Here is a 15,841-nt window from a genome sequence, read left to right on the forward strand (position 1 = left end):
ACCAAATAACTAAGCAAATACACATGTATGTGATTATGACGGGGTGTCATACACAAACCATTTACTGTGGGTTACTACCCGGGTAACTGTCTGTGCATTGATTAGACATTTGTGAAGTTATAAACGCTTTGAGATAGTCATTTCTGATTTATCATTATGTATTTGACACCTTTAGGCTTTAAAATCCAGCTGGCTACTGTAGGTTCGCGTCGTGGTTACTGTAGGTTAATAGCAATGGTAGGAACACAATCATGTCGGTGATGTTTCCAATCGAGACTATTGGACATTGAGTAATATGTTTCCCATCTCTGTATGTAAATTGTTATTTTGTTATGTTAACCAAGGTACGACCAAAACATCAAATGCTTAATATTCAATGAATATTAAGTACTCTAATGATATACCCACCGCCTTGGCGAAACTTTCCTTACGGGTATACATAACTTTAGACTGTATGAATGAAGTCTGCCCAGACCAATTTGAACACTCTACCGTGTCTGGCCTTTCGACTACATAGTAAAATATTGGGTGATCATGAACCGAATTACTCTAAATGCGTTATACAGACTTTATTCACTCACTGTTATGAAAGGAAATACTTTCTATAAAGGCGCGAGATTAATAGTTCAATGTATGATTTAAAAAAAATACATATTATACTAAGGCCTCAGACCCCCCCCCCTAACTAAATTGATCAAAATAGAAATATGTTTCAAATAGAACATTCAATTCCAAATCAGTATGTAGTGCTATGAATATAAAGCCAGTATGTAGTGAGAAAAAACTGTTCTTTTGTTGACAATATTCTTTTATTTTAGCGCCATGCATTTACTGTAGCAATATTCCATTTCTCAATATGACAATGTTTAAAGAAATACTTGTATTTAGGGTTACAACACACACCATTAAAAGTAAAATTCAATTTGTACGATGAGAACTAAAATGGCTCAAACCCCCCACCCTCCCAAAAAAGTAAAGGAATTTAATTTTTATCCGACATTGAACTCATCTCGCCCCCTAACAATTGAGGAGAATCGATTTACCAGGGGAATTTACTTTTACAGTCGATTCAAAAGCGCTGTAATTTATTTGTAAAGTAATACCATGCTTTAATGAGTACATGTATTAGATTCCTTTGAGCTGCTTTTTTAAAATTGATAATTATATGGAAACTATCGCCTGTTTTCACAAGTTGTACTGTTCACGAAGTAATTCAGATGGATGCACATGGAACAACGTGTCTCTATTGCTTCTTTCCTGTTTACATGGTTCTATGGCTCAATATGCCTTGTGGCAATGTTGTATACTTCCATTTTCTTCGTTTGTCCCGAAGCTATGTGATTTAGAATTGTCGAATCTGGATTGACAATAAATAATGGATGACTTAATTAAGACTTGTGTTCAAAGTAATTGGAAAATTTGATACCTTGTCATTGCCAGCTCGTGTGATATCCTAATATCGTAATCATTACACGTAATCATTTATCACTTATTAGTGACAGACATCTAAAACGATTTGCTTTTTATAGGTAGGTTGCAGTTACTATATCTATGGTAAGGGCTAACTGTTTCAATAAAAATTCATTGCCTTGTGACAATAAATTTCAAGTCGGCGTCTTCAACACCTATTAACTCAATTCTCTCGGCAACCCGCATACATGTCTAGTTTGTAGTCAGTGAAATAATTCGGAGAGGAAAAACAGACAAGACTGAATAAACAAAACAGAGCCTGCATTCTTTGTCAATTACTACCCGGGCAGTACGTTTATAAGTCGATCCCTTTGATCTGCTAAACTCATAAATTGGAAAACATAAATTTTCTAATATAGTGCAATAGGTTCTTTTTGAATCGAATAGAAAGAACTGAGTTTTAGATTTAATTGTTAATCCGATATATTCTAAAAATAACTTCAGTGAGTTTAACGAATCGAAGCAAGAGAGGAAATAAAGACAACCGTACGTACATTGCAACTACGCTTCACTTGCTGAGATACTGTTTTCATGGTGTGCTCCCATTTCAATAATGCATTTTAACTATGCAGATATGGAAAAGATCGAATTACTTTTATTCTGACCCGCTGTCGGTGATTTCATTTTAGGACTGGGGTACACCTGCGGCAGCAAAGTATGTACATGTCAAGTATTAATCTTTGAAAGGGGAATTTCAAGATGTACTCAGATAGGGAGAGACTGTGATGTTATGCGCTTGGATCATTATATATCGATATCTCCCTCGGTAGCACTCGTACTGTTGATTAATTACAGATAATGCTACCTCAATATCAGCAAAATGATTACCAGCTTCGATGTAGTATCTTGCTTCAATTTTCTCCAGGCTTTCATTTTCAATCTTTCCTTTGATGAAATGTTTCATTTACATCTTGTATTTCAACAACTGCAGATCTAGCCCAGTATATTCATGCAATGACGATGATGTAAGGTAGTCGTTCTCCGTTCGAAAGAAGTCGACTCAGTGAAAGAGTCGTTCGAGTAGCCTTCACTCAACGTACGGAAGACATACACTTTTTCGCAGTAACAGACTGTGCACACTTTTTAATTCTAAAATATTCAATACATTGTACAGTCGTATCCCAAATCTAAGGCCTATGATTTGATTGGCCTATGATTTGATTACATGTAGGTCTTACATGTACACCAACTTGACTTTCGTTTATGCTAGTGTTTGTAATTAAAAAAATCACCACTACAACGTTTCCTGGATTAATTGATTAAACCCTTTATAACCCCTTTTCAAGTATTTAATAAAAACTTTGTCGTCGACTGTTATAGGCGAAAACTAAGACAAAGTGCATCGAAAGCAGTAGAACTACAATTGAAACTAATATGATATGCTATACTATGCTTCATATTCAATGTTGTCCACGCTACTACTGAGTTTCACTCGTGGGATTACTCTATCAGATTTGTCGATACTGTAAGAATGGTAAGGCCCAGTGGGTTTATAGCTATGTCCGTGTCAATCCCTCCCTCGGGACTACATGTCCAATCTGTCCAAATCGCTGCCTTGGAAAACATCACGTGCGCAGGATCCTTTGCGCTCAAGAATAATTTGGTAACAATTTAAATCGACAAGTCACTTGACTGTGCAATGCTCGCGAGATTTTCAAAGCTGTTGTCGTTTAAGCTGAACAGAATCAAATTTGCATTCGTATCTAATGGCTGCCTCCGCCGCCTTATTTTCACTAAACCATCACAACGTACCTTTTGAACTACAAACTCTCAAATCTCAGTAGCTGACATACCAACTCTCTCTTCTCCTGGGTCAAGTTCCCTAAGTAGTAATGGAGGCTTGACAGATTTACACATAATTATTTGAAAGATAAGCTTCCACATCCTACATTTAAGTGATGTTTTTACACATTTGTCAGTGACTGAAACTCCTTTACCTTTGTTGGGTTTTCAACTCAAATTAAACTAAGCCAATAATGTGAGGAGTAAAGGACTTCAGATGGTAGCACACGTCACAACTTACTTACACTTGACAGACAATTGTTGTGTGGACTATATAGTGCCCTTTATATAATAACATTATGACAGCTAGCTTTAACATACAAGTACATATAGTTACCAGTACGTAAAGTGCGACCTCTACATTGCAAAACGTGACAAGTAGTCCCAGTACTCTCTAAGCTGTAATATGGATTTGTGGAGGAAATAAATATAAACATCTACGATTAATTAAAATCGCCCTGAACGATAAGTTAAAATGACGTACGTTTATATAGGGCCTATATTTCGTCAAATTTGGAGAGAAAAAACATGGCAGGTAGCATCGACTCGTTAGCTGTTGGCTTTGAAGGGTGCATACCTCCTGCTGGTTATTCCATTGTTAAATGTTAAAGATATCCTGCTACCATAGTAGTAGATCAAGATGATGTCATATACATGTAATAAGGATGACCCTATTGTTTTGCTTCTCATTACTTATTCATGGCAACTATGGGTCGGTCGGTCGATTTAAAAAAAAAGTAAAATAAAAATTATCTCCATATTTCTCTGCCTCTCCTTTTCTTCCTCTCTGTCTTCTTTTTATTGGATTCCTGATAACAAACCCTTTCCCACTTCTCAACACAATTGACATGTTCTCAGCCCCCCTACTTGAATGACTTCCGTCGTGAAAGAAATGCTTTACAAGTGTCGTCGTCGCCCCCATGACTGTAGATGACGTCGACAGTCCAGGCACTTGCTTATTCTTACCAGCGAGGGCGCTGTTCCGCAAAATATTAACAGAGGGCGAAAATAAATATATCTTTTATTTTGATGTCGGAGCTGAAAATTTGGGTCGGTCGGGTAATACGAAACAGAAAAAAAAATAGGGTTACCCTAACAAAAAAAAAACTTTTTGTTTATACGTAGACAGTGTTTATGTTTATCTCGGGGGAAAACTGTTTGACGTTGGTGGTATCTTAGCAACAACATAGAGATGAAATAGCCCATTTCAAAACAGATTCGAAATGACATACAAGATTTAATGATTCACGATCTCTACTTTTTTCACACACAGATATGCAAATTTGACAAAAATATCTCGCGAGTTTTATTATTACGAGATGTTGTTTACATGTTTTCGCAATGATTTTTGTTATGGCGGACAATAACAAGACAGATACTGACAGCACACACACACACACACACACACACACACACACACACACACGTGACATTATACATTTTAACAATCTTATAGCTTATCTTCTCTTATTTTTGACACAAAGATAGACATTTCAACTATAGACTAACAATAACAATAACAGAGACACAACACACGCACCGTGGCTGTAATGTTGTGTTCGCAGTTTTATAGTTAAAATGATGTAGGCTTGGTGTTTCACTCATATAACATGGCGTTTACTACACACCATCAGACAACTTCTAATGCAGAAGAAACTGTTTTACTGCACACAGCCAAAGTGAGATTACTAGACAAAAAATATTAAACAATCAGAATAGCAATACAATATTAATACATATCTATATCAGGTATGCAAATACGGGAATCTTTCAAAATAATCTACACGTCGAAAAGATGAAGAAGAGTATGTATCTAATACAACAATAATTGCTATTACACAGGACTACATGATAGTTACAGGATGTGCGAAATTGATAAATAAAAACTACCCACGTGTGGTAATTACAACGTGTGCCGATACAGCCGTGTTGCGTGATTCTGTTGACTGTTGACAACGTAAAGTGGCCTGTTGTAAAGTATAATTATACTGGTAAATAGGCATGTCACAAGTGATGACAGAACATCTACGAAACGCAAAACAGTAAATACCGTAACGTCAAAAGTTTTGTTTGTTACAAATAGAGTTCGCGTTCCGGTTACCAAGGAAAACGTGGAAAACCAACTTTTTTAACCGCTGACTCGCGATAGCCTCAGGGCATAGACAATAACCGCGCCAGTGTCGGCTTTAGAAAGCAGTGCTGTCTGATTCCAGCCCGCGTAGAACCAATTTATATATCCGACATGTTTGAACTATACTATGGTGTCAACAGATAGACTAAACCCAGCACTGTCTATGGGTTACTATATACAGGTCTATATATGGGTCTATAGCTTACTGTATGTGATAGTTCGGGCTTATTCGACCATATCACAAGCACCGCCGTTGCCTCTTGAGCAAGAAACAGCAGGTCAAACCACTATTGTGTTATTTCTCAGAATTGACTGATTTCACCATTGCCTCTCTTGGTTTGCTATTTTGTCGATACATCTGTTATTTTCTGGTATCCACACCTTTCGTAATTGTCATAACCATTTTTGATTGAAAGTCAGACAGCAATTCGCAAGACAGTGCAATTTAGATTGCATTTAATGTCTATCGACCGTGTGATAAATATTAAAGAGATTTTGACCAATATCCATGGTACGATGTCTTTATGACTGACAATTTATACCTATTGGTTTTTGGTCATTTGATACAATTAAAGTAAGTCATTGACCTCCCATCAATGTATACGTGTGCACATAGTACACAAACAGTCTAGCAGCTCATCTACTCCCAGGCGATGACACCTTATACTAGAATTACAATGTGAAGACACGTAACGTTATATATATATATATATATATATATATATATATATATATATATATATATATATATATATATATATATATATATATATATATATATATATATATATATATATATATATATGTATATATATATATATACACTGAATGATTACAGAGAACTTTGTTGCTCCATTTTAATCATTTCACGATGACATATCGGGCGTGTTGATGCTAATTTACGGTTTATAAATCATGTGTTGGTGGGTTTTATCAGAGATTTGACACGTTTGTTTATAAGAATAAAATTTAGATAAAAAGAATATTAGTACGGCATAGTGAACCAGTCATTTCAACAGGCTTCAAGGTTAGCGCAAGTTTCTGTGTTTGTATAATATATACAGTAGCTACCAGTTGATAGCATAATAATAGCCCCCTAAGCATTCAGGATATAGCAATGAAGGTGATCTTGGCCATGTATTTGTCGGTGTAAAATACCCCTCAAGCTTACAACAGAGAACTCAGTTAACATTTAGATGTGTTTAACCTTGGCCATGTATTTGCCATTATAAAATACTCAGCATGAACAAGACGTGACAATTATGCCAAAGAAGCATATAACATTCGTTCTTTCAAAAGAGAAGCGGTCAATAACACTGTATAAGTCGATGACCCACCCCCACTTAATAAATAAAATGAACCACGTGTATTTGCTTACGTTTATTTGTTGGTTGGTTGGTTGGTTGGTTGGTTGGTTGGTTGGTTGGTTGGTTTGTTTGTTTGTTTGTTGGGTAATTGGTTGGGTGATTGGTTGGTTAATCTTTTAAATAATTTGGTTTATGAGTGATAACAGACATTTTGAGTTTGTCAGATTGACGTCATACACGAAGTACGTAATACTTTAAATGTCGTTACACTGTATGCCTACAAACCTGATCTATCAAACCTTAATGTAATAGGTAAAATTTACAACCATAGCTTCTTAATCTTATTTATAGAAATGTGAGTGTACTGTCTGTATAGATGCATATCAAGCGATTAAAAAGTCATAGGTGTCTACTTTACCGTAGAAAAGTTATTAAAAGCGGCGTATTTATCGGAACCATTGTCTAGTAAAGAAAGATATCAAAACCTAATGAAAAATTAAAACATAGCAATCCACTGGTAAATTCCTGTACAGTCATTAATTGTGTGCCTTGTCACTGATTGTTTACATGACGAGTACTCGAAATCAATATGGTGTAAGCGTGTTTTACAGAAGTGCGGTGTGGTACATGAAATATTCTTGAAAAATATATGCACCGTCATGTAACTCATGCCAAATAGATTGCTGTGTGAATGTTGCGCTTTACAATCATGGCGAAGGGTTATAGAATGGTGTAAAACTACTCAGACTAGGGCAATGCCATTCTGAATAGATGCAAAATTAATATTTCGTAGTAGGTTCCATCCCGATACCTATGGGAATATTTACAATAAACGCATAATTTCATGTCTTCATATCTCCATAGCTTTAAAGCCGATGAATTTGAATGTCACACAAACTGCTTAGCATGAATTTTCCATTAGTGAGAAGGTAATGTGTAACTACCTTTTTTAATCATCTGTGATCAGTGTTAGTAATTATGCTGCCGATAGGAAATCCCTTGGGTACAAAACTATCATATCCACGCATATAACCAGGTAATATCCATACTTTGAAAACTGATTGCCGATAACTAGTTTCCATGGATACCATAATCTCCACTATCTTTATCGTTTTTAATTACCTAGATAGCTCAAAACATTCAAATGCTGACTTGTTCAACACCTACAGATAATTTTGGCGAGATCACTTCCTACAAACTAAGGCTGAAACAAAGTATAACGTTCAATCTAGATAACCAGAACGCCAGTAGATCCAGTGATTGTTTGGCGTCCGTTAAAGTTGTACTACCGGAGCATAATTTTTTCGATCAGACAACCGACAATATTTTCACTGAAAATTGTTAAAATACCAATAATTAGACATAGTATATGTTAATTAGAGGTTGCTTGTATCCATAAGTAGTACATTAACTTGGTGAAATCGTCATTCCGTTGGGGTGTTGAATTTTAGGGTGCGGAACCAAAAATCAATTTGATAGGATTTATAGTACCATATTATGTGTAAAGTTACGTTTACCCACAGGTTATTCAATATTGTTTAGCATGTACGATATTTCGAGTTGGTCATTATCTAACTAGTTATGTGTTTTAAAAAGTGGACAGTGTCGAGTATTAAGTGTACTGTCGTAGTTTTTTTCTTTTCTTTGTATTATACACCTGCATTTTCGCTTCGTCCAATCTTATTCACTCTTAGTTCCTGCCAATCAGATCGTCTTCGAAGCTTCATATGTTTTCTTGTCACATATATTTTAATCGACTATGTCTCTTTCCAGTTTCTATTATCTTGATGACTGTGTGATTATATATGTATCACCAAGGCATCATGATCACCAATTTAGCAAGCCTAATCCATGCAATAATAAGCAGTTTTAGATTGTCTGACTGTCCCAATTGTGTCGAAACCAAGGGCGCCACAGTCGTAACATTCAGTGTTTTCTTCATGTGTGGGCATTCCTTAACATCGTCTGATACCCAGTTTAGTTTTTCAACATTTAACTTTTTTAAGCAACCGATCACCAAGGTTATTACAATACAGACTACAGTATGACAATTTCGGGATGTTCACATTATATAGGATCCAATGAAAGGTCATATCCATGACAACGCATCGACATGTGCAATTTGACATCATATACATAACGGAAGCCATGATAGGATGAAAATAATCTACCGACGCTGATTACTCCAATATCTTCCAATCAGCAAGCAACTAATCCCTCTCTGCATGTTCTGAATCGATGTAACTAATGAAGCGTTCCAAACTATTTTATTTGCATAACACGGATACAGGCCCCAGGGGTATTTTTTTCAATTAAAATTGTTTCCCAGAAGTCATAGAATTTCTAAAGTATAGCGTCGACAATCGATGAGCGTCTGTCTGACTTTTAAAGAATGTTTCCATTGAATTTCACCAGTAAGTGACGTCTCTTATGGAAACTTGTAATGCTGGTGTGATGGGAGAGAATGATATTTTCACACCCACACGCAAGGCCCAAGGGGAGGTTGTGATAATTGTCTGTCTGTGTGTCTGTCTGTATGACCTTTTGTATATGTCATCTTTATCTCAAATATCGCTGACTCAAATAACGATCATTCACTGAATGTACGAGAACAATGGTTTCTCGCCGTGTTTCCGAGCATGTCATTGGCCAGTTCTCGTCAAATTTGCATTTCTCGTCGGGAATGCTACAGCGTGATTGGATAAAGTCCTAATCTAATTAGTATTCATCGACTTTTCTTGTCGCTCTCGTCTCATTATATATCCAGTCACAATTCTGTACTGTGTTCTATACTATGGCTGTATCAACCAATGTTCAGCTATACAAAACTGAAATGTATATATCACTCGACGAGGTTCACTTCTGATTCATACTTATGTGCATGTGTTTCAGTGCCAGTTTATTCCTAACACTGATAATGTTGACTTCTGTGACTTTTGTCATTCACTGAATAAATGAGACGAGACAGACAGACAGACAGACAGACAGACAGACAGACAGACAGACAGACAGACAGACAGACAGACAGACAGACAGACAGACAGACAGACAGACAGACAGACAAGGAAAGCCGTTAAATACTAATTTATGGTTTATCCAATCACGTTACTGGGTTCCTGACGAGAGATGCAAATGTGACGAGAACTGATCTATGACATGCTTGTGGAAACACGACCAGAAACCGTCGTGCTCGTTCGTTCGGTCGCTAGTGAGACCAAAGTTGGAATAAGTAATTTCAGTATTAACGGTAATGGTTAGAGCCTATTCTTTTTTGAACTAAATCAATCAAAACTAATTAGCATAATTTATTTTTTTTACAACAAAGTGGTAAGTTAGCTTCCATCAATGGTTGTTCAGAATTTCGTAACTTGGTTGATGTATTGATGATATTGTGATACATACGATGCATACATTTGACGGATGAGGCTTTCACATTACTCACTTACTTAAGATGGTAGTAGCTCAAAACGTCACGAAATTTCACGGATATTCTGATAATAAGACGACACGTATATCTTAGGTAGGTGGATAGTGCATACATGAAAATTTCGAACATTAATATTTATAAATCAGATATAGAAACAAGTCATTCAATGTTGCTAAATATGTCTGACATGCAACTTGGGAAATATGTTCATCACTTCATAACATATGTCATCTATGGTCAGCGTGGCTTGTATCTCATAGGACCAATTTGTATAGTAATTGATAAAAAAAAAGATCAACTGTACTCCGCCTACAACAGATGGGTTTTGAGGAAACTTCATCATTATTAATTAATCTCATTTGCATATTTACGATTATGGATGGTTGTTCTTTCATTTAAAGACACATTAGAATGGTGTAATGTAAGTTGTGTGTACAGGCGGGGTCATTAGGTCAATAGTGTATATTTATTCATTATGTAAACAATAACCATCATTAATCGTAGCTGAAACAAAACAGATGTGTATATAACTGACTTGCATTTTCTTAAACACAAGTACAGTAACTGTGCATTAGTTGTGCACTGTTTGCATTTACACTCCAATAACGACAGGTTAGCTGAATTCATATTGGTAATAACCATTTCACATCAGATTGTGTGCATTTTGGCGGGCGTACTATTATCATTATTTAACATTATGGGAGATAATTCCTGGTTCTGTCTGTAGAGGGAGCTGTATGCATTCAATGTATTGGCAATTTCCTGTTCCCGCAAGTACATTCTATTATTATGAGAGGCATTCAGTTAACATCTAGCTGGTTTACATCCTATATTGAGATAGTGACTTTTTTGCCGTCGTATTTACCTAACCAACAAGGTTCATCAAATGACATTTTTCATCTTCAATATGATGTATTTTTTTACAGATTAAATATAATTTCTCTACTCAAATAAACTTTGCAAGTCATAAAATGCGCTCCAGTGCGTCAACCAATTAAACTTTACGTAGGCGGGATGTGCCTTTCCTGGATCAGATGCTATGTTCGATTACGTAACACCTACGTTTATTAATCACATTTCGATAATTAATAAAGTTAAATCCATATGTCATTGTCATATAAAGGAATATATTGTATCGATCATTCAATTTATTATTTACGATCTTAATACAGTATAATTATGCAGGTTATGATAGAAAATGATACAGGGGCCTCATGGTTATACCCACCCTTCTATGTGTATGTGTATCTGATTGTCAGTCAGTCAGTCTGTCTGTCTGTCTGTCTGCCTCGATCTTGATTCTGACTTAGACCCTAAGATGCTGATGTTGTAATTTTGCGTGTATAAGGTATATACGTGGGAAAGCTCATACCATGTCGTTCGTTGTAAAAATGTACGGAAATAGTCGTAGAGCAGAACCACACGTTTGAAGAACTTTGTATTAGGAAAGGTAAATAGGGAAGCGAACGATTCTACATTAAACTGGTCTGACTTGTTGTAAACATCAAAGGATACACACATCGCTTTGACAGACAGTGTTGTCGTTAAACAATATCCCTATGAAGATATTGAAGCACACGTATCCGATCACATACACAGTATTGTACATAGATATAACACATAGTGAAAAGGTGAAAATTGTGACTTACTTCCATTACTTAGTGGATCGGGATATGGCTCGATGAAGAATAGGAAGTAACACACGTGTTCGGGATCACTCCGGTTCAATCCAAACATTTCGAAGATTTTATGTGTACTGTCATCATTAAGTAACGTGTACAGGTCCGTTTGACCTTCAGTGGTCATACTTCCAGCAAATATAACCATAACCGCAGCAATGACCACCTGGGAAAAGAAAACATGAATTGAATTCAGTAAGTATTATATGCTAGAATTTATAATGAACAGCATGGCACAGTCGTAATCAACTTACACGTGATGACATTCCTTGTACAGGCATACAAAGTATATTTTAACGATACTTATGTCAAGAGACGCTTCTACAGTGACCACCGTATTCAACTACTGCGTGAACAGTGAGAGTGGACGTAGAATTGAGCCCCCCGTGTAGTAAGGTTGTCAGAATACCAATGTTCACCGTATTACTATCATAGTCTAGCCAATTATTATAATAGCATTGTTAACGAAACAAGGGAAAATTAATACTTTCACTTCAAGATGATTGATTAATCATCTCGTGGGAATAGTTTACATATAAGTAACACAAATGTATGTTAAAATCGTATTGGGGCAGCTGATACGCTTGAAAATACCTTAACAGCTTGAAAAAACGTGGCGTAGTACAAATAAACGGACTAATATTCCGCTACGGTGCATTTGATAATAACTCTAAAGCTATCATTGTCCAATAGTGACCATACTCAGCTTACACTTTATAATAATCTCATCACGGAATTCGGAGTACACAGTTGAAATGATTGGATCGATATATGCATAATGAAACGTTTAAAGTTTGCATTCTTTTTCCCTCCTCTCTGTGACATTGACCCAAATGTCAAGGACGACTTTACTAACTTTAAATCCTATAATCCTATCATATATATATATATATATATATATATATATATATATATATATATATATAGAGAGAGAGAGAGAGAGAGAGAGAGAGAGGAAGAGGATACATACATACATACATACATACATACATACATACATACATACATACATACATACATACATACATACATACATACATATTGATGACGTTTAACTGTGAATGTGACGCGTTGACGTCCAATATCAAACAGATTAATACAGTAATCAAACTGTACACATGAATCCTGAATGTCACGTGACAATGGAGTTAAAAAGCAGTCTGTGTATCTCTCCACTGTTCGTATGTTCCCTCTCAACTCCTTGCCATAAGCATGTGATAAATCGGTTTTTACCTGACATCACCTCTTCGTCAATTTGAATCACCTTTTTAGTGCAATGTCTCGCCGCTTGGTGACATTCGTTTACCGTCTTGAGTCACTATGCGGATATGGCACTCACGGTGATATGAACCTCTCTCTATATATATATAGTGGTCTGAGTATGAACTAAAGAATGGGTGGTATCTGATACATAACCTCTCGAGCTCCGATAGCATGTACAGATTGACACTCAAAATGAAAAATTGAAATTATATATGGCGATGTGGATGCACAGTGATTGATAACGAAGACACAAACTCATAGAAAGATAGTCACAGACGTAGCCCTAAAAGAAACGGAGGGAGAAAGCTGTTCACGAAAATTCACGTTGTTGTTTTTTACATTGTAATAAAATTAAATGCTGACAGTGTATTTCACATCTGAAATTATTGTTTTAAGCCATCATATACAACCTGTTAGATTTCACTTAGTATACATGGATACCTCCATAAGGGCAGCGATATCGCATTACGGTATCATTCCTCCTTTTTTGTAATAACATATTATATATTCATATATATATATATATATATATATATATATATATATATATATATATATATATATATATATATATATATATATATATATATATATATATATTTATATATTTATATATTAACTTACCAAGAGGTTCATTCGAAATCGTAGAACCACAGTTTTCAATTCAGTTCAATTTACAACAAGGTTATGATATTTACCGTCACACTTAGATGACATAAAGAGGAAGTAGTATGCTCTTTACATAAAAGTACTGTCAACAATGCAGTCCTACAGTTGAGCTATATAATGTCCACAACCTGTGCGCTGGGAGTCTAGTATTGCGGGGGTTTAGAGCTGTAGAGGAAGTCAGACGCCAACGTAGTTTTTTGGTTCAAGTATTTTCACCATGACTGCTTTTATGCGGATCAATTACCGCTTCAGTTTGTTTAATATCTATACTTTTCAAGAACTAGACAAACAGTGTCACAATTTATATATCTTTCTTGATCAATGAAAGTGTTTTTTGATGTTAATGAACACTTACTACGATAATAGTCAAATCAAGCAAATGGTGTATTCGTTCACTGTGACGTACATATACCCTTGTGCTATGACACCAAAGAGTGGTCCCGGACACAGTCACTTGTGAGCTAATATGCTATTCAAGGATACTCGTGATATAAAATAAAAAAATAATGACATTACTTATTTACGTATATTCAAAAATATCGTTATCGACGTTAGTCACGAGTACAACACTGGTACTTATTTTTGAAATATGCGTACCTACCTCATAACGTCATTACTTTGTATTCTGAGCATCCTAGAATAACATATTAGCTCACAAGTGACTGCGTCCAGAAAGTAGTCCCTGAATTTGACTCATGTTATTAAAAATAGTTTTAGAAACTCACATACCGGCTCATCTTTTTTTCAAATAGTTCAATTTATTCTAAAGTCACACAGTACCCTGTAGTTTATGATATTAGTATAGAAATAGTAATCATGAACACAAAATAATTATAACCATTACAACAAATGCAACATCAACTTCTAGACGTCCTGTCCAAATAGACAAAATGTACACATGGTAGAATTATACTAACCTATGTTGCTCGCTATATAGAGCTACAAAGTGTACACGTGGTAGAATATACCAACTTATGTGGCTCTCTATATAGAGCGACAAAATGTACACATGGCTGAATATACCAACCTATGTGGCTCGCTATATAGAGCAAATATGAAAAAAGCAAATACTCAGTGTGTTATGCCAAATAGACGTGTTTTCAATCTAGCTGATCTAGGTTTGGCTTAAACAATGTCCATTCTCGCAAAAACCAGAGCTGTTATTTCTTCCACTACACTCCGACATCCAGTTAAGAACGGTGCCGTAAAACAGGCCGTGGTTTGCGACGATGACAATTTCATGAATTTACACTAGTCTGTCTGAAGCGTAATACAACCAAGGTCGTAGTTATTTGGAAAAAATAGAGTCTACGCAAACACCACAATAACTAAATCAACAGTCTATTGATCACCGCAGGCTATATAGTCCAGTTGCCTGCCAGGCCACCCAACCTTGTGCATTGTGTTAGACGTTTTATGGTTGGTAATTGCTTCTCCAGGATGTCCTGAACGAGAATCTGCCAGGTGCCACCCTGGCAGAGTTGGGCAATTTATTCTATTTATTTATTTAATTATTTTATTTATTTATTTATTTATTTAATTTCATTTAATTTACATGAATTAGAAATGGTTTACTTATGTCCATTTTGGCCATCTAGTAGCACATACATGTATATACAACATTGCCATGTATAAGTGTGTTTTAAATCGTATATGTGGCAAAAAAAGTACGTTAAAGTTATAAAATTAATTGGCTGAAAATGACAACATTTAGTCTAAATGAAATAAACCATTTAATTGTATTGCAACTCCATGCAGACATTCGGGCACCAATGTTTTTCATGGCATCACACATCCGATGAAGGGCGCCTAAAATATCCTTTGCGGTGTTCATTTGATGTCTGTATTTCACTTGCAAAACGTAGCAAGAAACTGTACTCACTCAATCTTGCTATCTTTAAATTGTTGTATGTCTAATTTCTTATTGCGTGGTTTAAAGCTGCACGGTATTGAGAAATTCACTGTAGTCGGTGTTATCCCACACAACCAACACAATGATGTCTGAGAAGTTAGTCAAAACAATGTCTCCACCAAATAAGCACTGTCTGCGAGTTTTACATCGTTACATTGTGTCTGTACCAAATACAATTATCATTGATACATGTTTCACACA

General features: G+C 35.7%; 1 protein-coding gene across 1 annotated transcript in view; it reads right to left on the reverse strand.

The window, feature by feature from the left end:
• LOC144433696 (corticotropin-releasing factor receptor 2-like) overlaps positions 1-15,841 on the reverse strand; it is a 103,414-nt gene that overhangs the window by 62,208 nt on the left and 25,365 nt on the right. The window contains exon 2 of the mRNA XM_078122048.1: positions 11,767-11,962. Within this exon, the coding sequence (XP_077978174.1) occupies positions 11,767-11,962 (196 nt within the window). The remainder of the gene's footprint in view (positions 1-11,766; positions 11,963-15,841) is intronic.

This window comes from Glandiceps talaboti, chromosome 4, assembly GCF_964340395.1.
Source record: "Glandiceps talaboti chromosome 4, keGlaTala1.1, whole genome shotgun sequence".
NCBI classification, from domain to species: Eukaryota; Metazoa; Hemichordata; class Enteropneusta; family Spengelidae; genus Glandiceps; species Glandiceps talaboti.